The sequence below is a fragment of the Gymnogyps californianus genome, chromosome 1 (assembly GCF_018139145.2).
Source record: "Gymnogyps californianus isolate 813 chromosome 1, ASM1813914v2, whole genome shotgun sequence".
Lineage (NCBI taxonomy): Eukaryota > Metazoa > Chordata > Aves > Accipitriformes > Cathartidae > Gymnogyps > Gymnogyps californianus.
This window is the reverse complement of record NC_059471.1, coordinates 31,041,060-31,065,417: the sequence shown is the minus strand read 5'-3', so window position 1 is coordinate 31,065,417 and position 24,358 is coordinate 31,041,060. Positions and strand designations below refer to the sequence as shown.

The 24,358-nt window shown below is 38.1% G+C and overlaps 1 protein-coding gene across 1 annotated transcript; it reads right to left on the bottom strand.

Moving 5' to 3' along the window:
* Positions 1–326: 326 nt before the first annotated feature.
* On the bottom strand, positions 327–23,738 carry SUCLA2 (succinate-CoA ligase ADP-forming subunit beta). Its single transcript, XM_050913603.1, has 11 exons — positions 23,652–23,738; positions 21,466–21,649; positions 11,502–11,601; positions 11,143–11,305; positions 8,323–8,451; positions 7,734–7,872; positions 6,209–6,370; positions 5,985–6,127; positions 3,234–3,354; positions 2,841–2,929; positions 327–1,120 (listed from the first exon to the last, which is right to left on the bottom strand). The coding sequence occupies exons 1-11, from the start codon at positions 23,736–23,738 to the stop codon at positions 1,046–1,048; spliced, it is 1,392 nt and encodes a 463-aa protein (XP_050769560.1). The 3' UTR covers positions 327–1,045.
* Between the last annotated feature and the right edge of the window lie 620 nt (positions 23,739–24,358).

The following is a 24,358-nucleotide window of genomic DNA, read 5'->3' as shown; positions in this document are numbered from 1 at the left end:
GCACTGTAAGGTGACAAAAATTAATGGTTAATTAATTAATGGTTAAGCAACATTTTCCTGCATATTTGTTTGTGCAGAGATCAGTTATGGTCACTTCAGTAAGATGTTATAAGCATGACATCTGTCCAAGCTTTTCAACACAGCATGAGTTTACGTGTTTTTAATCACGCAATGCAATTCAAGGAGGAAAAAAATTAACATATATGCTAATGTAAATTTACTCCTAAAAAGCTTTTAGCTTGCTATCTTAAATTATGGTTTATCCATGAGTATATGCAATTTATCAAAATGACGACATATAAAGAAACTGACAGTAGAAGTTTTGGGAGACATTTTATTAATGTACAATTTTATTAGCGATGTACAATAGACATTTTAATTCTCTATGTATTCTGTCTCCTTGAAGTTTGGTAAATGCTTGTTCATATATAAAACTACACAATGCTTTTTTTTTTTTAAGGACCAGAAATCGTGAAAATCTAAGTGCTACAGTATATTTTGTAGTGATTAAACACGTTGTCCAGAAGAGTTACCAGCCACTTCTAAAAATGTTTCTGATCAAGTTCAAATGCACCTGTTCATAAATAATGATTGGTTTGCTCATGTCCATTATACTGCTAAGTACAACTGTCTCCAATATAAAATACCGTTTCAATACATTCCTCCACATGGACAACTAGATAATCTAGTCATATTTACTTTTAACCAAGGCTAATACAAATTTACAAGTAAAGTAACTTCAGAATTTATTCAGAATAATTATTTTTCAACCAGAAGCTTTACTTTGGACAACGCAGAAGTATATTGCAAGTGACATTCTGCAGCAGAAGCTGGAGGCTTGAGAACAACAACAACTAAGGACTAAATATCAGCAATACACGCTTTTACAAGAACTCTGACCATTCTGAATGTTAACATTAAAGACCAGGTACTTCAGTTTGTGCGCCTGTCAAACAATCAAAACCTCCACACAAAAAAATGAAAAATACCCACAGAACACAGTATTTCAGAGAACATCTTAGACACTGGCATGACATTTCTCAGATCAAATTGGCAACTGAAATTTAACATCCACCTGAGCTTGTTTTGCTAAGCTTACTATTTCAGAGAGTTTCACCACCTGAAAAACAGAAAAGAAAGACTTAATTTCAAAACAACCCTAACTTGAGTGAGCTGGACCAATCTTTTTAAACAAAGTAATGCCAGAGAATCATCAGCAAGATCTTAAAAGGGGGGAAGGGGGAGATTATTACTTAATCCAGTGCTACTTAATCACTTTTAAATGAAAGATCAATCAAGTCTTTTAGAAAACATCTCACACAGTTATACAATGTCTGGTTCTCATTTACAACCAAGTATCTTGATAAAACGCTACAAGTTTTAAACTTTATGTGCCACCTTGCTTTCCTGGGAGGCATTGGGGTACCCACTCACAAGAGATTCTATATATCTAGAAACTATTTCTCCTCTGAGTTTTTGTTGCAAGCATTTCTGGATCTTATTTTGATACCTTATGGAGCCTCAACTTCTCTTGCATAACAACTCAAAAACTCTATGAATTATTTCCTGCTTAGAATCAAATGTTATAACTGAGTAAGTGGTTCTTTAGGGAAAAAAAAGATTCAGAACTGTAAGTTTCGCCATGATACAAAACCCATCAGATGCCCTCTAATTTTTTGCAGATCAAAAATTTTCGTCATCACTGTTGCTACACATTTGTAGCATGTTTTTCTTGTCCACTTTACCTAACTTCAAAAGCACCTAAAATACTAGTTAGCTAGAATAATTTACAGACGTCTGTTGAATATTTAGGTAGGGAAAAAAAAACACTTTTAACATCACTGGTTATAGTCACTGCTTCAAATGCTCAGCTTATCACTCTGATCTATCCTCATCCACTTGTTTATCCCACTCATGGTATCATCTTACATAAACCTGTTTAAGGAATTACCTATGGGCAACATACAAAACCAACTATAATCCTTTTGAAAAGTGCTTCTACAGCTAATTTAAGATTACAAAACTAATTTTAACATGGCTCCATGATTCACCTGAGAAGTTTAGATTCAGCAGCAGCTTTAGAAGACGCATCAGGTAGATGCAATATAGCTTAAAGACCCATACATACTGCTAGGGAAGATTTCCATCAACCTAACCAAAGCTTGATCAGCCTAGCAGGACTTAATACTATTGCTTAAAACAGAGGGCCATACTGTCAAGCTAAGCAAGTTCTTCCTCCAAGCAATCCACAGCTGCTTCTAGAGCCTCAACCCCAGGAAACAAAGCAAAACAAAACACCAAAAAAAAAAAAAAAAAAAATCACAAACAACCTGTCTGAATGTGTGAATATCTAATTACCTTATGAGGCAACAGGACGATCAACTACATTTGGTTTTAATCCTGCACACTGAAATATAGTGGTCTATCAAAGGAACTGTTACATGGCATTTTTCAGCTACCTCAATTTAAGTACTTTCTTCTAATTAATAAAGCTAAGCTCTTAGCCATTCCCCTACCAAGGAGAGTGACTGATCTCGTCATTTACCTGTTTTATTTCTTTTTTAAACCTATTTTTTAACCTGCTTTTCAGAAGGGAGAAAAAAAGAAAAAAGTCCCAAACACAGAAATTTCTGGGATATAATATCTTCTGACTGCATAGGTCTTCTCCTTACAAAATACGTACTTACTAATTTGTAGAACATTTGCTTCAGGCCCTGACAATAACTGGCACTGTGATTTATCCTAAGCTACCTTTAGTTGGTTGAATGGAGTTTCAACTTTTCAATATTCTGCAACAGACGCTATGTTCTGAAAAGAATATTCGTAACCAGCTACCTTACCATTTTTGCAGCTTCATCCAAGTCATCACACGCAAGGATTTTGAGGCCACTAGCTGTTATTAAAGCTTTGGCATCATCAACTCGTGTACCTTAAGAAACAGATAAAATGCCACTCTTATTGAACAGGAGACTACTACTACCAGAGTATTCTCATATTTTCTAGGAAGCCTGTTCCAAAAGTAAGTTAGTGAAAAAATCTAGAAGACAACAACTTTAGTAGTTACAAATGCAGGAAATCTTTTTAACTTGCCAATCCTCACCATCTAAATTCAAGGTTTGCCTTATTTTTCCATCGTCTTCAGCTTACAGGCAACTTGCTACGCAATATATCAGCTCAAGAACATTTGTCAATATGGACAGAAATATATTTAACATGCACTGAAGCACACTCACCTTGCAACCGTACCACAATAGGTATTTTTAGGTCCAAATCCTTTACTGCCATAATGATGCCTTGTGCTATCACATCACATCGCATAATACCACCAAAAATATTTACCAGAATAGCCAGTACCTACAGAATCAATGACAATATTCACATTAAAAATGGCCAGAGGCACAACAGATAAAAGCACCATTCAGCCTTTCAGCCTAAGGAAAATTCAAGCTCCATAAGTATAATAAGGGACTCTGCAAAAGACAGGGAACATTTCTGTTCTAGAGAACATCAGCAACAACTGTGCAGTTCTATAAAGTCACATACAGCAGAACAGTTACTTCAGGAAAACCCTATTGCAAAAATGCCTGCCCCAGGAAACTTCCACATTGTCCTTCAATCCAGCATGAGTTGCAGGCAATAGCCATTTCTCTTAGTCACAGTGTGTATTCTGTGTAGCTACTTGAAAAGACACATGCCCATTTTCTGTACAAAGCCAACACTGTACATTACTTCAGAATATTCTGAGCATGATTAATAAAGAGAGCTTGATTTTCTTCAGGCAAATCAAACAAATGACTTTACTGAAGTTTCATCTAACAACTTAATTTGTCAAGTGTTTATCTTTCCATTTCTAACATTACTCCACCAGAGGTACCTCCCACACTAGTACCTCCACTTACTGAAGAAGCCATGCTAAAGAACACAGAAAATTTACAAATCTCATACACAAGACACTGTTTATACAGTTTACTTAAAAGCTAGCATGCTCAGAGGTAAGCTATCTGAAATATTTTTTATTCAGCAGGACTAAGCCTGAGGCTAAGGGAAAGTCTTTTCCTACTCAAGTGGTGGAAAGGAGGGGTAAAAAGATCATGGTCAATGGTGAAAGATGGAATAAAGTAGGAGTAAAAATGGGTAGACAGCCTTGGAGGACAGAATAAACTTAACAAGACAAAACATTAATATGCAACTGGTTAATAAACAGTAGCTTGGTTCTTATTATCTTGCAATTAGACTAGCTCATCTGTGTGACATTGTTCTTGCTCCTACTACTAATGGGTAGAAGCAACCTAGACTGGCACCCCAGAAGGCTGTTCCAAACAACCCCTGAACTGAACCCAGAGTGCAGTCCATGACACCAGTGGGCTGTACTGCTGTTTGACTTTCAGCACCAGGAATCCCAGCTACAGTGATCGTTTTTTGATAAAATAGTGAGCAGCTGAAGGAAGGCAGAAAGGGAAAGATATATTAAGAAGTCTGTTTGGACACCCTCTGTCCATGCATCAGCAGAGAATTGGCATTGCAAGAACTTGTCCCAAGTCAACAACCCTCAGATTCTTCCTTGTTTCTCCTCCTCTTCTCTCTGTAATTCAGGTGCTCTGTGCCTGTGTTCCTCACTTTTCCCTCAGTTTGCTGAAAGAACGTGAAGAAAGAACAAGTCTTATGAGGAGTGGCTGAGGGAACTGGGGTTGTTTAGCCTGGAGAAAAGGAGGCTGAGGGGAGACTTTATCGCTCTCTGCAACTACCTAAAAGGAGGTTGTAGCGAGGTGGGTGTCGGTCTCTTTTTCCAAGTAACAAGCGATAGGACAAGAGGAAACGGCCTCAAGTTGCGCCAGGGGAGGTTTAGACTGGATATTAGGAAAAATTTCTTCACCAAAATGGTTATCAAGCACTGGAACAGGCTGCCCAGGGAAGCGGTTGAGTCACCATCCCTGGAGGTATTTAAAAGACATGTAGATGTGGCGCTTAGGGACACGGTTTCGTGATGGACTTATGAACATTAGGTTTACAGTTGGACTCGATGATCTTAAAGGTCTTTTCCAACCTAAATGATTCTATAAGACTCTTGGAGAGTGTGTCAGACCCTGCATTTGTTAACAAAAATCTTTCCAGTGGGGAAGAGACTAAGCTCCTCTGTGACATCACTCACTATTTCTTTCTGGCCCTTTCCAAAGATGAGCAAGTGGTGCATGAAATTCTGGTGCAAAAGTAGCATACCATTACCAGGTCCTGCAAGTCACTCCCACCTTTTTCAGTTACCTCTTTTTCATATTTTTCTTTCTTTTTAAAAAGTCCCAAACTGCCATCGAGTTCCCACTGGGATAAGCACCTCTACGTAGACCATCAATCCAGTCCTCACATTGTCTTTCAGGGATGGTAAAGCTCCTCCTCTAGTTTCAACCAATTTATTATTTTAATAATACTCAAACACTTCTGATAAACTTTTGATAGGATAAAACATTAATGCCCTTCCAAGCCCACTACAAAGTTATTTTATCTTCTATTACATATAATTAGTACCTCAGAAACTTGTTTGTGCACAGCACAGTGAATATTCATCTCTACAACTCTATGCACAAAACAGACCCAGCTGCAAAACAGGCCCAAAAGAAAAAAAAAAAAAAAAAAAGAAATGGAAACCCATCTGAATACTGGTTTCTGTTTAAACAGCAGGCGGGGGTAGTTTCTGACTCAAAGATTTCTGGAAAGATTCAAATACAGCTGTAACTTCAACCAGAGGACATAAAACTGCCTACTCAGTACACAGCCAAAGAACCTATTTTTAAAAAAGAGAAAAAAAATCAACAGGTTTCCAGGCCTTCTTCATTTGCACCAAGATTAAACTAACATCTCCATTTTCTTACCGTTTTAATTCTATGCTTATAAAAACATGTTTTCTGGAGAACATGCACTAAGCATTGTCTTTCAAATCATAGCCTGTTTTACCACTGTGTAGGACCTTGATATGCCAACTCTTCTCTCACCTTTTTATCAGAGGTAATAAGCTTAAAGGCTTCTGTCACTTGCTGCACTGTAGCACCACCACCAACATCAAGGAAGTTTGCTGGAGTTCCGCCATGAAGCTTAATTATATCCATTGTCGCCATAGCTAAACCAGCACCATTGACTATATGAGAATAAAGATAACATTTATGAATTCAGTTTATAAATTCATTAGGTCATTTAAAATTCATTAAATAGAACATACCTAAGCAGCCTATGTTTCCATCCAATCCTATATAGTTGAGATCTGCTTTTGCAGCGTCCCTGTCTCTTTGATCTTCCTGTGTCCAATCCTGCATATCAAAGATCTTCTTCTGACGATAGGCTGAATTACTGTCAAAGTTTATCTTTGCATCCATACACATCACTGAAAGGAAACAACCCCAAACCATCATTTAATACTAGAATAGCAGCTCCGCTGCTACATGAATATGTTAAAGTATGTTAAGTCAAACTTGGCAGCTAGCTCATGCAGTCCAAACTTAAAGTTTTGCTGAAAAGACACACTTAGCACTGCATGTAAATACAAGCCTCTCTTCAGTTTACCCACACAATCAGTTAAGTCCCTTTGACTGCACAAAAAGGGAAGATAACTGTATTTCTTGAGACACTCTAAAAACAAAGAAGCTTAGAACAAGCTGTTTGATAAATCTGGGCAAATTATGCTTCACTAATTAGCATAAAATTAATCCCTACAGAAGGTCTCTGTTTTGTTTTTTTTTTAATCCCTCTTAGTTTTCTGCTTTTAGATTAAATATATATAGTGTGTGTGCATGCATGCAAGCACACAGAAACACAATGAAAAAACATCTGAGTTGGAAGAAAAGGTGTCAGAAAAATACACACAAAAGTAAGTTTCACTTAGATATAGCAGGTGATGTGGAAAACCTAGAGTATTCTTTACATCAGAACTAAGTTTCTGTCTATACAAATGTAAGATTTCATTTCTACCCCTCACTACAGATGATATAAAAATGACAAGGCACAAGAAACAGATGGGAGAGACAGCTCCATACTGTTCATTTAAGCAGTATTATTTAAAAAAAAAAAAAAAACAACAACAGTAGAGTAACTGTAAGCTTCGATGAAGGAGCTACATTCATGTTTAAATTTAAAACTGTTGTACGCGAGTTCAAGTACAAACATTCTCCACAGATTTGTTTTTTGGTGAGAGGGGAATTGGCTGTGATTGAATATTAACTAACTATTCTGCAACTGGATAAGCTAAAAACCTGATAAACATCAAGATACCACTTAAACATCTATAGTCTTTCAATACATCAAACATCAAACTCAATTGTTCTGATGCCTGAGTAGTAAAGGCAGGAGATTTCTAGAAGGTGCTACTATTCTGGTTACCTTTTCAGTACCGACTTTGAATACATAAGATGGCTCAAGTTTCAATTCATGAATTTTGAAAAGACCAAATTTTCAGGAATGCCTTATGCTGGGTAGCCAAACACTCAAGACTAGAAGGTGTTCTTTTTAAATAAATAAAAAAATTTAAAAAAGAAGCTATTTAAACTTAACATCCTATTTCGCAATTAAGAGCGGATATCTACTATGCTTAGATTCTCAAATTTATATGCGTTATTAAATTCGTTTTTCAACATACCATGTTAATGCTAAGTCCTCTTGCTGTATACAGCTGAAGTTTTAGCAGTATGAAGCAACTAAGATTTACAAAAATGTCAAGCTGTTACATGAAGAATATGAAGAAGAAACATTACCAACTCCCGATGCATCTTCCACCATAGGATTTATTTCTATCATGGTAGCATCATATTTCAGAAAGAGATTATATAATTTGATCATATTTTCAGCTGCTTCATCCACCAGATTAGGAGGAAATCCCATTTTTTGGGCAAGCTGAAAGTGAAAGATTGGTTATCAGTTAACTGATGTTCGGGGTTTGATTTAGTTACAAATTAGGAATGTCCCAGTTTAGCTATTATTTCAGTGTCAACTGAATTTGTAGATGTAGAACCTCTCCTGTCTTCCTGGAAAAAAAGTAACTCTTGGGTTTGAAAAGATTGTTTTCAATACAAAACACTGCACCTATCCTAAAAAAAGAGCTAGTAAAAAGTCATCATCATATGCCTTTACAAAGCTATATAAAAGCTAGATAAAGCACTGCCATGCAGAGTTGGATTTACATTGACTATCACTTGAAAATACTTAAATATCTAGTTCAAATACATTTCAAAATGTCAAAAGGGTTTAAGAAAACTCAGCAGGTTGAATGCATGCACACTTCACAAAATTTAGAAGCAACCCTCCCATCCTCACTAATGTGTACTTTTCCACATTAACAATTACCCTAACAGCTTGCTCCTTTTTTATGCCTTCTACTATATCAATGGGTTCCTTAATTATCGCATCAGGATTCTCTGCAGCAACATCTTCAATATTAACACCACCCTGAGAACTGCCTATCAGCACAGGACCCTAGAACAAAAAGGAAAAAAAAAAAGCATAAGTAATTTTATACCACACAATTGAAACTTAGTTTTTCCCATAAGATACCTCACAGCAATAAAACCTTGCTGTTAGTTGGAAATTTTTTGATTTGGGCATTTTACTTGTATGCTCCGAGGAGCATGTTACTATCTATTCAATACATCTATATAAAACCTTTTAATAATACTTTCCAAATTTTAAGGTGTATGTTCGTCCAATTTCTTTTAACAAGGAAGACTTTCCTTTGTATACACTGTAACAACAGAGTAATTACGGCAGACATACTAGTTTTAAATTTTGATAGAAAGATTCAACTTAGTAATCATATGCATTTTATCTTCTAGGTTGTCACCAGAAAAAGAACAGCCTTCTCATCTCCCCCTTCTCCACTCACACCTACGCAAACACACATCAAATGCCAGGCACTCATTTATTCATTCCGCCATGCTCCAATTCCAAGGACAAATCTAGGTCTGCAGAACCTAGTGACAAATTACTGCAAACTATTCCTGTTCAGTAGGATCACAAAGCTCAATAAGTATAGCCATCACTGAAAGTAAGTCACAGAGTTCTGGCAAAACAGCACTCAATAATTCAATAGTAAAAGAAATTAAGAAACCAGAATTGATAGCTTTTTTAAAAAAATCTGGTGCAAATGTTACCTAAATCTCAACAAAAGCATCAAGGACTCACTACCATGGAACCTAAAAATCTCTCCCCATGGGAACAGTCCTCCAGTTTACAGTAAAGACATACTCACTTGTATCACCTCAACCTACCTTCCCTTATCACCACCTGTGCACAGATTATGACACCTGGTGTACTAAGGCAGCATTTCATATCAGCACAGGTCTTAAACATTAAACAGCCTTATAACTGTTGACAATTAATTACAGAAAGTGTGACACTGGTTCAGAGAATATGCTTAATAACCACCCCTCCCATCACCATCCTTCCACATGGAAACATATAGATGGTGAATTAAATAGCAAGGTTCAACACAATGAACATTTCTGGATATTCATATCCTGAACAGTCAGGAAGCTACAAACATATTATAAAAATAACTCATCGTTCCACAGAATTGACCAAAGTGAACAGTTTTGCTTAAAACATAAGAAGTCTTGCCCCTATTGGCAAGTAACACCTGAGACATCAAGTTCCACTTTCAACTGACTATTTTACAGACTTTTCCCCCCCCTTAAAGGAAGAGGTTTGCAACAATATCAGGAATACATACTGTGTGCTATTCAACCTTCACACTTCCTTCTTTTGAAAGGCATTTCCTCATCATAAGCATCCTAGACAAGTTACAGCAATTACAAGCACATCTAAAAACATGACTTATAAAGTCAGCAGTAAAAACAAAGCACATCCCTATGAAAAAACAATAATCCAGACAATTATGCTAAATATACACTAATAAGATTTTTTTTTTTATATACAAGAGCAAGAATAAGTCAGGAAAATATGTTTCCCTTTATCTAATTTGCTTAAATCAGTTACAGTAAATTTTATTTCCATAAGGATGCTTGCTTATTGCTTACACAATTTTAAGATTATAAAATCCAGCCATTTACAGTATTTTAATGCCACCTTGTGGTAAATCTGGGGTGCATACTGTAACATTTGGATCTTCCCTGCTCTATTATAGAGTACAACAGAATGTAGGTGCCCAAGTCACATAATTGTACTAAAACCCAACACAACTGATACTTTCCTATCAGAAAGAACACCATAGAGGAAGAGGAAGGAACAAAAACCATATTTAACTCCTAATTTTGCAACAAAAAGAGTAAGATTAGTTTCCTCATTTCTCTACAGAAAATTATTTCATACTCATGCCAGAAATACCCCTCTGATTACCAAGAGCACTGCCTCTGCTTTACCCTGGCTTTGTTGAAGTTACTTAGCAATTCATGCTCTATGCTCCATAATGGAACACTAGTGTCTCAGAAAATACACTGACACATTTCAGTAACCGGGTTTGAATTGTAGCCTAAAAAACTACGTACCCACACATACAGAACATACAAGCAGGAGAGACTACGGCTTTCATCTTCCTGAAAGCTCTGAAGACAGACCTCTAGACCGAAATCTTCTTACCAGTTCCTGAAGAGTATGGGCATAAGAAAGCTACCAGCACTCTCAAAATTGAGGGACACACCGGTGCGCCTCTAGGAACCTCCACACATTGGAGAAAAAGGATGTTTGATTTATCCAGGACCATTGTCTCTTCCAAAAGACTTTTACTTATCTTGTTCCTGACACTCTTAAACAGTGTGTACATGTACATGCACACACATAGCTGTATTTTTAAACTAAACTCTAGTATGAGAGTTATCTACCACTTACCTGGTAGATAAGTGCACACTAAAACCAAAGTGAAAATAACCCCCTCATTCCACCCATCCCCCCTTCAGCCATATGACTCAACTTCAGCTGGGGCTACCAACACTCAATTATACCTTAAATTTAAATTGTAGCATTATATTTTTAAAGCATTTAAACACTAAGGCAATCATATAGTCAGAGATACTAGGAAACAAAATTTAGCTCATGTATATTTCTGATTTTCAAAAGCAAGTGACCAGTACAGTAAACAGTTTTGTTGTGCTTTTCTTTTAAATTCAGCTGTAACAAGTTAATTAGTTTACTTCTATTTCTAATATTACTCACTTGAAAAGACCTTTCCATTGTTATTGCAAAATAGTATTCTCTCCTGGGATATCTGCGCTCACAGATAAATACTTGATTGCATATCCTGCCCTTTTCTCCTGTCTGCTTGGTAAACAACTTCTTCCCAATCATTCTGGAGGAGATATCTTTTGCTTCTTCTGGACTAGAATAAAAGAAGCTCAGAATGTGACAAAGAAACTGCTGGAAAAACAGAAGTAGTATAAAAAAAATCTTATCTAATGTTTGTTAGTTTAAGGTTAATAATTAAAACACTGATTTTAAACTAAGCAACAGGTTCAATTCATAATGTGAAACTTTGAAGTTTTTCCACTTGGTCGGATAATTTAGAAACAACTTACGAAAAAACTATTTTCACTCCTCCTTTGAGGCCACCTTCAAATGTTCCTTTTCCTCTACCACCAGCTAAAACCTGTGCTTTTACCACAAGATCCTTTGAACCTAGAATGAAAGAAAACCCAAAATTTATTATCTGTGACTACTAAAATGAATTGCCCCAGGTAGAATAAAGTCTGTTTTAATTTTATCCCCCCCTTCTCTACCCCCACCCTCCCCAACTCACAATACAGTCTTTGATTCACATATTTGTGTTCTAACTCACATAGGTTATTCCAAAAGTCTCAAATCATCCACGAATTGCAGCTTTAGGCTGTTCTGTGAACAAACCTTGGTGAGTTAGTATCCAAAAGTGTTGATACTTTGAGTGTTCTGATATATCTTTAACACGCGTTTGAATCACAAATGATTAAGCAGCCAGTAAGAAACAGTTAGTATCTCACAGACTATAAACAAGATGAAACTGACTATCTGACACACCATAATCCAAGATTTTCCTCAATCAAGTACAAATACCCTATATCTGTAACCACTATCTTCTCAGCAATGATATGTAACTATGGCACTTACCCAAGTCAACTTGCAGGTCCACTATGGCTTCCATTCAGCAGAGCACTGATGCATAAGCTTGAGTGCTTTGCAGAAGTCAGAGGCCTAAGCAAATCCACTATTTTTCCCAGAGTAGGCAGAGTAAGCCCTTTAGCTGGCTTTAACTGTTTAAAAATCCTTTACAAAATATTCTTCCAGGTAGGGGAGACTGTGCATTTGGGTTTAAAAAGTAAAGTATGAGAATATAATCAAAATCAACTGGGATATTCTGAAGTGTCATTGAAAGACAAAAAGCAAAGAAAAAAGTTCAAGTCATTTAAGGTGATAAAGGAAGAAAAACAAAGCCCTGAGTTATTATTCAAGTTTAATTGGACTGAATAAACTGCAGAGAGCAGCTAGACTGCAAGATTTTAAGAGCTGCCCCATTCACATTTATGCAGCACACCCCATCTCTTCTCATGCCATGATTAGCTGAGCCACTCTGGTCTTTCTGAGCAAAGAAAGAACTTGCTGTTCTCTTGGATGTGAAAAGGCAACCATGGAAAAGCCTAAGAAAAATTACAGTACTCAAGCAAAACTAGCTGCTATGCATACTGAAAAAGATTATGGCAGACACAAAAAAGTTGTGTTGATTCCTATTTTGACCCGCATCCTGCTTGGCCAGATAAAATTAAACTTGCATAATATCATAAGCTATGGTGGCTATAAGCAAAGGCAATGCTCAAGTTACTACTCCCAACTAGCTACTTGTAGATTTTATTTCTTGACTGTCCACCTAACAACAGATCTCTGAATTCACAACTGATATGAAGTTCTTTGGCACAAGAAGCACGAAGGTTATAAACACACAAGTACATGTTGATTTACTATGGTCTATTATCTAATATTTAATTCAGTTCCTGAAGATAACTATTTTTTCTAGCTAGGAAGTACTGGCAATCAAGTAAGTTAACATGCTTCATAGAAGCCACACAAAACAAGCCTTAACTTTTATGCAATTTCTTTAAGTACAAAGCTTACTTTAGGAAACACTAAGCCTCATGTATGAATAAGATTATAAATAGTAGCTTCATGGATAAATGAAGCCACGTACTCCAACATGCGAGCTTAAAAATAAAGTTCCATCCATTTGAAAGCAATTTACCTTGTACGTACGTACAAATACAAAATTTGGAGAAGCATGACATCTTAGTGTTAGTATAAAAGAGAGGAAAATACTTTCTTTTCTGTGAAGAGATTTAAAAAAAAAACAAAACAAAACAACAACAACAAAAAAAACCCAAAAAACCACCAAACCCCATACTTGCTCCCTTGCTCACAGAGGATCCACCTGGGCTCCTGCGCAAGGACCCAAATTGACTCAAATACTGTGATTTAAAATATTCACAGCATTATTTTACTATTTTGAGCTTTCTACGGAAGTTTTATAACTGACAGATTCAGAACTGATACACTTAGTAATCAAGACTAAGAGATTTAACTTAAAATTCACTAGGTAGTTCAGAAGAGAGGGTCCTATTTCTCCACCCTACTTTTCATCTCCTACACTAAAGTCCAGAAGGTAAAAGCTGCTTCTACAGAGAAGTTTTCAGGAAAGCCGTGAAGTTCACCCACAGGCACCTTCTTTGTAGCAATTACTCCTCCTAGCAATAAAGACCAGAATCCGAACAAGGCAGAACCAGATGCCAACTAAAGCTCTGGTAAGATCTCAGCTGGAACACAGCGTTTAGCTCTGGGCATGATCATGAAAGTAATTTTCAATGGGAAAGACTGGTTACTAGGATGATCAGTGAAATGAAGAGCTTCCCTTACAAGAAGGGCCGAAAAGACTTAAATCTATCAAAGGAGAACAAAGCAAGAACATGATTACAGTCTTTAGCCATACCTGGTGAGGGACAGAGCAAGAACACACAACTACACGTACATCATACATTCTGTTTCCTGCTCTACACCAGCCAAAAACAAAAGCCACCTACCAAGGGAAGTCAGTTTTTTAAAGGTGCAAGAAAAAAAAAGACACTTCTTTACACAGAAAATAGCGAAGCCTCCAGGAGACATGAACGAAGAATAGGAGATTCAAAAGGAACTGGGCAGAGATGTTCCCTCTGATATTCCTAAGACAACAATTATGAATGCTGGGGGGAAATGAGCGGTATGGACTCCAGAAAATAGCCAGGCTAACAATCTCCCTAAATAGCATGTTCTTTTGCCACCACGAGAGGCAGAGCATTGGGCTAGATGCACCACTGCCCTGATCCCATAGGATATTTCTTAAGAATTTAATTATTATGCATGATTACACTTTGGCAACACATAAAGACATCCGAAAAAAAGTGTGTGAGAAACAACTTTAAACTTTTCACAATCAGTTTAGGCCATAACAAAAGTTGTCATTGGACTACCCCTTATGCAACAGAATGCAACAATTGCGGCATTAAATGAGCAGGATATTAATGATTTGTAATTTTTTTTCCTACAGCACTGCAAGCAAACTAGCTGCTTGATTGCATAAACACATAACACTTCAAGGGTTATTTGACCAGCTATGTTCACAAGCAATTAAGCTGCATAGATGTACCTGAAACAAAATTCAAGATAACATGTCCCGAGAAAACCTTAACTTAACCCATGCAGAAAGTTTATTGTTCAATAAACATTTTTTCCTACAGCTCCTATTTAAAGTGACCCTAAAACTAGAGGACAGAAATGTTTGGTCACCACCTCATCTGCAGTGTTAAGCTGCAGCACTATCACACAATCTGACACAGCAGAGAACCGCTGATACACGGTAACCCACGAAAAAATTTGGAAACCAGCAGCTAACATAGTTTTCCACTCAGTATTAACAGTTGTGCCTTTCTGTTTTGCTTACACTTCTTTGAAATACTGCTAGGCTTTTGCTTCAATGAAAAATAGCAGCTTCTGCCCTAGAGCAGGTATCCACATACAAAGTTAGGACATTTTATGCCAGCCAACACTGCACCACAGCAGCAGTCCTATTCTGCCTCCTGCCCTCAGCTTTTCACTCCAGTCTCCTTTCTTGTGCCAGCATAAGCATTTGCAGAATCCTGCCTTGAGGCATATCGGAAGAGTGACTCCCATGACGGCAAAAGCTACTCCAGCAGACAGTACTTTTGCAAGCCTGTGCGCTGCGTGACAAGCACATTCACAGGGACACTGAAGTGAGCAGGACAGAAAGCAGGGCATCTGCTTTCAGCAACAGTAACAAACTGTAAAGCCTTAACACAGGGCACTAGAACAAAACAACAAACTTTCAGTACAGCCAATGTCTCGGGCAAGCAAGCTACACACCAATGCACAAAACTCAGAACAAGCATTTGTTAAGAGCTGCATTTCCTTATTAATGGCAGTTAGCACTGAAAGCATATGTAAGAAAGACAGCCTGAAAAGAATCAGGAAATGTTTAGAAAATTAAGAGTAGATACCAACGAGAACAGGTGCCTGAAATTAGCAGAACGCTGAGTTAGCATCTATCTGTTCAGAACAAAAATCTATACAGTACTAACACTACAGGTTTCACCTTCAACAATTGTCTATTAATTAGACAGTGAAAGAGTAATACAGCCAGAAAATTACGCCCAATCTTCATTTCTAGCAATACTGATATTTATTTATTGGAAGGAATAATTTCTGATTCCATAACCTAAACTTTCAAAATGGGAGAAAGGTCTCTTTCTCCTTGCATGCATGCATTGATCTATGTAAAATAGAATCTTATAATAAGCTGATTAAGAGGCAAGAAGGCTTGTTGTTCCCTTGTATCTCTGAAGTTTTCTGTGCAAGTAGGAAGTCTGACGATTAGGGCAGACAAACTTTATTAAAATGTTCTGCTTTACAAGTTTCTATTCTGGCTCCTGTCAAATCGCTTTAATTGCTGCTTCTCTGCCCAATATTGACTGTAGCAGCAGTACTGCTTTCCGCATATTATAAACACCTTCATGATAACTATGCAAGCCTAATGTGTTCTGACAAAGCAGAAAACAGTAAAAGGCAGTGTCAGGTTAATAACACAAGTGCCAATTAAGTTCTCAACTACCATTCAACTGCAGACTTACCCTGGGAGAGAAACAGAGACCCATAACTTCTGCCTCAGTTATTCTGTATTTAAAAGTTTTTAGTTCCCGGAAGAATACCTCTTCACTTATAACACAAATCAATTTTTTTCTTGTTGCACAGATATAATAAAAACTCCAAGTTTAAACAACATAGTTGTATTTACTGGAATTAGGGAGGGAAAAGATGGGCTTGTAACTACCAATGTATTATCAACAGAAGCCTCAACATAAAGAGTATGCCAACCCTAACTCTGCCAACACAGGCAGAGAATCTCTTCAGAGTACACTGACTGCGTTTCGTTAATAAGTATAGTTATTTAGAATTTAACTTCAAAATTATATTTTTTCAGCATTTGAAACTTTTGAGTGTTAGAAGAATCATTGCATGCAAATCAAAAGGATGACTACTGAAATAATTATGTGCCAGGAACTTCATACTTTCACTGAAAGGACCATACCAGTCAGCAGACCAAACAAGATGTTTCACTATTACAAAATATTATTTTCTACACAAATACTTCCTGATATTAATCAGCTGCATCAAGTTTTTCATCAACTCACAAGACAGGTTTGTTTTTGGCAATAGCTTAAGTTAAGCAATTAAAACACAGCAGTCAAAATCTGAATCTGCTGGTTAGACGAGTTATTTGAACTAGTGAATTATTATCAACAATATGCTTTGATATTAGAACTTCAAAGGAGTTGAAGTGCTATAGAAGAAAGCAAAGGCTGAACCAAAATCTAAGCTTCAGATGCCAAAAAAGTGGTGTTTGCCAGAATTTAAGCAAATGTTGGTTTCTAGACTACTACTGCTGATTATCTAAAGATTTTGACCAGGTAAGCAGCAACATAATTGGAAAAAAACTACTTAATACTGACCACTACAGCAGGGGGTTTTTAACACCTGGGCAATTTCTGCACAAATTTGCCACCTTAAATCATCATCCATGTCCTACAGCATCTGAATAAATGCTCTGGAGCTTCAGACTCTACAGACAATCTACAAGACATTAGTTAACCTAGTCAAGTAGCTAATTCACAAATAAGGAAAACTGATAATGGCAAAACAACCAAAGAGTATTAGGAACAAAAAACTAGATGTGAGCTTTCAGTGTGACACAGAACAAAGAAAAAAAACTTAATCACAGACTTCCAAGGAAGGTGTGGCATACACTAAGGAGAAAACCACCCCAGCTTTTGTGCCACAGTGCCTGGAATACATATTCTTTTGAAGAGCTAATAAAGAAAAAGCTAGTACTTTACCTAAGAAAAATCATTGTACACATTGTACTAAAATTTGGTTTCTGACTAAATCAAGCCTGAGACCAATAAATCTATTTGTAAATCTACCCAGGTTTATGCATTACTTTTTTTTAACAGATAAAGGTTGGATGTTTAAGCAATAGACAAAAAAATAAAATAACATCGAAAAGAACTTAAAAGATCTTAGTAATATTGAAAAGAGTTTAAAAGGTCTGAAAAGAAACATCTATTTATCACAGAACTGTCTGCACGAATACAGCCAAGCCAATTACTTGAGTCATTCTGTAGAAAGCATACCAAAAAAGATCATTTCTTATAAACCACACTGATAAGGAGATGGACTAGATCTCTTAAACTGCAATAGCAAAAGTAGCAGCAGACTCCATTACTTTCAGTCGCCTTTCAAGAACTCTGGTGTAGAAAGGTGAAATGTTATGCACTCAGTTTCTCAACACCCCCTATTCTGTATAGCTTTTTATTTTACTAAAATTTGACAGCCTGCCATGAGCATAAAGCCATGGGATTCACTATCTTAAAATCCTACAAAACAGGATTCCTACCAGAACACAAACACTGCTTCAAGACGTTAATTACTTCAGCAGTCTTACCTCTCAAATCATCACGAATAGAAATATATGCTATAAAAGAAAAGCAGGCTTTTCTACAGGCATACAATATAACACTCCCTTCCACACAACTCTTAACAGGAAGGTGTCAGGAAGCATCAAAACTTCAGTTACAGCAATACGTACACTTTCACAGGTGCTGTCTTAACAAACAGCAATACTATACATTTCAAAGAGTGTGTTCTGCTGAGCTATCTGCTACCAGACTGACGAAGCATCTGTTCTTCAAGAAATAGTCTTTAGGTTCATTAGTCATGTTCTTGATAACAAATGCGTACCAGCTTCTAAATCAGCACCAGCCACAGTGCTAGCTGGAATGCACACACAGGCTGAGAGTAAACCATAAACTTAGAGGCAATCATCAAGACATACTGCAGCCTCTTATCAACACTCTGGAACAGAATTTACTCAGCTCACTTTTTCAAAATTTAAGTGAGACGCTCATGTAACATATGAAGAGCCACACACTGCAAAGCCCACAAATAACTAAAAATTTTTTTTTTTTTTTTTAATCAATACAGTCTTTAAAGACTTCATCAGATACAAGTCTTCTCAGCTCTGAGTAGAATGCATTCTTTCAGTAGCACAAATGAGATCTGGAGGTCTTGAATTGAGACAGTGAATTACTGGTGGAAAAGTGAGCAGTGACATTTACAGGAGGTCCAAACCTACTCCCAGGGAATGAATTACTCAGTAGTAGTTATTTTAAAAGAATGATAGTTTCATGAACCAGTATGTGATAACAATTTACTTGAAATGAGATGGAGGGCTCTTTATAGGGAAAAGCTGCTTGTGATAAGTAACAAATTCCAATGATGACTCTCAACAGTCAGACAAATATGAAAAAAAAAAAGCTATATGCAAACTAACGTTGTAATAATTACAATGGCCAACCTTACCATGACACAACAGAAAAGATCTTTAAAAAATAGAAGCAAAACAATAATCATTTGCAGAATCCAGCTAGAACAGAAATCTGAGTTGAAATAGCACTTTAAGAAACCTGATAGCTGCAGCAGAAACCAAATTTTTAAAAAACAGCAAAAAAATTTAAGTTTTCTTTCCTTAAGACTCAAACCATATGAGATCTGTCATTATTGCTCAAAAGTTGCTCAAAGCATCTAATTTCATCTCAGTTTCCTTTAAAAATATTAGAAAAATGTTATAGGGAAGAAAACAATGCAAGCTCAAATGCTGTATTTTACTTCACATACATTTCAAAATTACTTCACATATAGGTAAACAATTTGCTCTCTTTAGGACGCTTTGGTCTTTAGCAGAAAAAAATATTTAGTACAAGAAAGACTGGGGGTGGGTGGAGAGGAAGCAACCTTTCTGGCTTCCAGACTATTTCATCTAACTTCAGACCTCAAGATAAGCATAACTTCGAATGAAATTCTAACAAATTTCATTATTTTTGTTATTTAAAGAATATTCAGTGCACTCTTCTAACTAGGCTCTAAGACAAACTGCAACATTCGTATGCCTCAGCTTGATTCTACTACACACTAGTTACCTTGCAGTGATAATAATCCTCGGTATGGTTAAGCTTTGGCTCTGTTCACACAACAAGGTTACACTGATTTAGCTACAGCTACAGCCACAGCTAAACTACAATAATCTCTGTTAATGAGAAGGTTGTATTTGTTATACATTGGGATAAAAAGTTACCCATTTCTAACTGAAGTGAGGTATTTGCAAAAGGAAAGAAATCCAGTGCCAAACTCAAGTTTACAGAAAGCAGGTTTCTGACTAAAGGTTATTATGAGCATGTGGATCTGCACTAGGGAGACAGAGCAAGCAGTATTACCAACTATCTTTGTAACGGTTTAGACAAACATTTGAAAAACCAGTTTAACACATAAAAAGAAGCAAAAGATAATCTCATATCTACCGGCAACAACTCTTACACAACAAAAATAAACAATGAGCAGGTGGACAAAAAAAAAGTGAAGTTTTTTTCATTCTGCTAGAGATTTGGTTTTGTTGGTTTGGGGGTTTTTTTTAAGTACATACTAAATGAAAACTAGTGGGGAAATGGCTACAATAACAAAGAAATCGAAAACACTGGAGCAAAGGATAATCTGTCACCATTCATAATGAGTTCTGGACAGTGTTTGAGCAATGCCTCAAAAACTCAAGCTCCTTCAGTGTGTTCTCCTTTTGGCAAGTCTTCCCTTCCTCACCTCAAGTACCAAAGAAACCCATAGTGTCAAATACATACTAACTTAAACAAAGTATATGGCTCACAACCAGAAGCCCTGAATTCCTTTATTCTAGCTTACTAAAGGATGCCAACTCATACACTTCACAACTTCATTTTTCTGACCCCCAAGAAATTGCACAGGGTCACATACTCCAGATAAAAGGCATACCTATGATGTCACGTGGATGAGACAGAGCTATAAACCAGCAGACATACCTACTTTGCTACAGGACTCCTCTCTGAACAAGGAACAAAACAAAGGAATCCTGACCTGCAAGTTGCCCTGCTGTCTATTAAAGAGCCATAGGCAAAGGTTGTCTCATTTGCCACTAGCACGAGGTCTGTGTAGATATTAATGTAAGCAAAGGGGTATGCCTGATTTGTGAAGTTTAGATCGTGCTACAAGCTCACCCTTAACAGAAGGCGAGGGTCTGAACCTCAAAGCATTCTCAGAACAGAAGTATTTTACACCTTTCTTTCATACTAATGAAGTTAGTAATAGGATAGTAAAGGAATAGGAAAGGAATATCCTATAGGAATAGGATAGTAAAACTAATAGGATTTTACTCTTCTTCTGCAGCCTAAAGCTAAGTATGCTTTGCATCTTCTGTTCTAGATGAGATCTTGGACTACAAAAGTCTTACCTGCCACCACCACTGAAGCTCTTCATACAAGATTTCCTCTAACCTTGCTTGAGAGCAAAAAGAAATCCAGGATTTGCATGAAGTAGAGTCAATTACTCATCTCAAAGAAGTTTAGGTACTTGTATTAGTCTAGGCTAATACAATTTATACCTGTCCCATTCCTTCTAAACAAGACTCACAAGTTACAGGAAAAGTATCTGCAGCATTTGCAATATGGGAATGATGGTGCTTGAAATATATGTTCACAGCCTTTAATGGAAGTAGGATCCAGTCCTTCCCCATTGGAATTTCAGGAACACAGTTTAGCTTCATAAACAAGTCTCAATACACAACCGAGAGTGTCTTTAAAGCTAGGTCACTTAACTGATTTCACTGTGTGCTTGTGCACTGAGCAATCTCAAGCACTAGAAACTTCAAATTAAGAAAATGTAAGCTCCAAAGTAAATACTCAAATCTGCAAGAAAGTTGCTTCACAGGAAAGGTTCTCTTAAAGAGAAGGTATATCCAGAACTCCAAGAAATGTCTTACCAGGAAAGACAGAAAAAGTAGTTACACCTTGTATCAATCCCATGCCTATATTGTATATGTTCTCTTTAATGTTATACCTATTTCTTTTGCTATTTTGTAAGCTTCATCTGGTGTCCTGGCAACTAGTCCGTGTGGAACAGAAATGCCAGCCTCCTGCAACAGTCCCATGCTCATGTATTCATGTAGTGACAGCCTCCTCTGTTGCTGTTGTTGCACTTGAAATCCATGATTACTGAGTATTCCTGGACTTCCACCAAGTACCTGAAGGAAAAGAAAGAAAAAAAAAAAGAAAAAGAAAACAAAAAGAACAAAGAACATGACTGTGTTGTGAAAAACTGCCCTCTTTGTTTAGGTTAAAAAAAGTCTACATATTAAACAAGTACAGTTTAGTGCACCAATGCAAACACCTGAACACTTAATCCTAGACTTCTACATTACCCTTCCACATTAGTCATTCATGGCAGGTCTGGTATTAGGTTTTGTGAGGTTTTATTGGGGCAGCGGGAAAGAGCTGGTAAAGCTGCTAGCACTGACAAGGACTGGCAGGGTTAAAACACCCTTGAGTATTTAGCTAGCATTTAAGTACTTTAAGGAATATATCTGTAGGGAAAAGAACCTTGAGGAATTTTGGAAGCATAAGAGAACAGAGAAAAGCATACAGAATAGGTTCATTCAAAAGTTTTGGTAGACTGCCTCGGTCTGCCAAACTAAGAACTAAGCCCTGGGAAGGAAGGGCAGCAAAAACTAAGTTACACCACCTTCAGTGGTTGTACCTGGTGAATTTAATTTGCTACAGAACAGACTATTCAGCCTTCATATGACTATCGTGAAACAGAAAAAACTAGCTATGACCCATTTCAAACACCTACACTGAATCAGAGGGTTGCCAAAAGTGAAAAACAATTTTAACATTTCAAATGCCAAGTAAAATATAACATGCCTAATATTCAATCCAGGAAGTTCCAGTGTGGAATGAGTCTTAATTTCACCTGCAAAAGTGATGTACAGAACTCCAAGAATTTCTGATAGATATTTTGCATAAAGTAATTCAGGGAGAAACTGATGTTGATTATAAAACATCAGAACTGGTACTAAGTGAGCAATGCCTTTTTAAACAGAACAGCTACTCATGGACTTTAAGACAACACAGATTTCCAAAGGGTACCTTGTAAAGTAACTGTATTTCATAACAAGAAAATTATCAACAACAAAGGTAAAAACTGTTTGCTGCATTTTTCATATTTCACTATATAAGAAAAAGACCTTAATTTTATACACACATGAAACAGCAAACCTACTGAATTCAGCTAATCCATGAACACAGATTAGCACTTAAAGATTCAAGGTAAAAAGACTACAAAACAAACTTAAATACAAACAAAATTTTGCATTTATTTTTATTTTTTTAGTATGTTCCATTGGCACAAGTACCACAAAAATCAGTCTGTATTAGGAAGTTTCTAATAGACTGGACTTCGAAGGTTTTGTTTCATTTTAAATAAAATAAGCATGCAGACAGCACAAGAGCTTTACTACAGCATTTCAAGCTAGTGAATCGACAACGCCTATTTAAGCTCCACAGGATTCTTTCTGCAGACAGGAGGCCCTTTCCTTGGCATGAAACCCAAGTGAGAGGTGCTGACCGCTGTAGCTGCTGTTTCTGGCCCTGACTGACCAGCCGGGCCCTGGGAGGCCGTGCGTAACACGAGAAGGGAACTGAAAGCGACCTTCCTCCATATGGGGAAGGAGAAGAAAGTCGCACAGAGAGTTACACGCTTCAGACTCCCTAGCTCTTTTGTTTGCGCTGCTTTCCAGGGGTTCTGCAGCCAAAAACAAGACCATACCCGGAAAACGGCATTCACAGGAAACAAGACCAGAGACTGGGGAGACGCGATCTGGAAAGAGTTTACTGGCACAGCCCGACTCCTCGTATGAGTAAGGTGACGGCACAGATGTAAACATTGGGATTTCCAAGCAAGTTAGGGGAGGGGAGTTTGGCAAGGAAGGAAAAGGGAACCACACCGGGAAGACCTGCCACCAGCAAGAACAGCAGCTGCGGGGGGACGTACGCCAAAGGCGAGCACACGGCTGCCAGCCCCGCCGCCGCGACAGGGCAGGGCAGGACGGTGGCGGGAGTGGGATGAGACGGCCGCTCCTCCCGCCGTCGCTTCGCAGGGACCGATCCCGACCCCAGCCGGCCCGGGCCTGGCCCGGCCCTGCCCACTCCGTTCCGCCCCCGGCCCCGCTCCCGAGCGGCCGCTACCTTCGCCGTGGCGGTGCCCAGCGCGGCGCGGAGGCCGTTGCCCCTCAGCCCGGCCGACACCCGGCTGCAGATCATGGAGGCCGCCATGGCTGAGCCCCTTCGCCCTCAGGTGCCCCTCCCAGCGCGCATGCGCTACCACCGAGAGGAGGGTGGGCAGAGGGAATGGGGTGGAGCAGGAAACGCTCGCGCGACTCCTCTCCCTCAATGACAACCGCCCGCGGCGCGGGGGGAGGGGCGACTCTATGGTCTCCGAGGGCCCCGCCCATGCCGGATCGGCCGTGCTGCCCCCTGGCGGGGCGGACTGAAGCGGGGAGGGGCGGGCAGCTAACCGCTTTCCCAGCCTCTCGTTTTTCAACGATTTTGTTTTTAAAAAAGAGTATTTTCCGACAGGGATCCTAAAAAGGGTTGTCATCCACCCACAACCGTTCCACCCACATCGGCCTCGGCTGGCGCCGTGTGTCTCAGACGGGAGGCGAGGGCCCCAGCTCCCTTCTGCCATCCCCACCCTGGTTCTGCTTCAAAATGGAAAATTTGACAATATTTGTACTCTGAGGATTTTTTTTTTTTTCGTATTTCAGGGCGTCTTCGTGCAACAACTCAAACCCATCCATTATTGAACTGAACTGAAGGCCCAATATTTCTAGGTACTTTGCGGCCCATCTTCACTCCCCCTGTACCAGGCTCCTCCGCCCATGACACAAAAACCA

Coding starts and splice junctions, on each gene's coding strand:
- SUCLA2 (XM_050913603.1), bottom strand. CDS start 23,738: ATGGCGGCCTCCATGATCTGCAGCCGGGTGTCGGCCGGGCTGAGGGGC. Junction 11,602..21,465: donor CAAAATAGCAAAAGAAATAG/GTATAACATTAA, acceptor CTTTCATTCTAG/GTTCAAAGGATCTTGTGGTA. Junction 1,121..2,840: donor TGGATGAAGCTGCAAAAATG/GTAAGGTAGCTG, acceptor TCTGTTTTTCAG/GTGGTGAAACTCTCTGAAAT.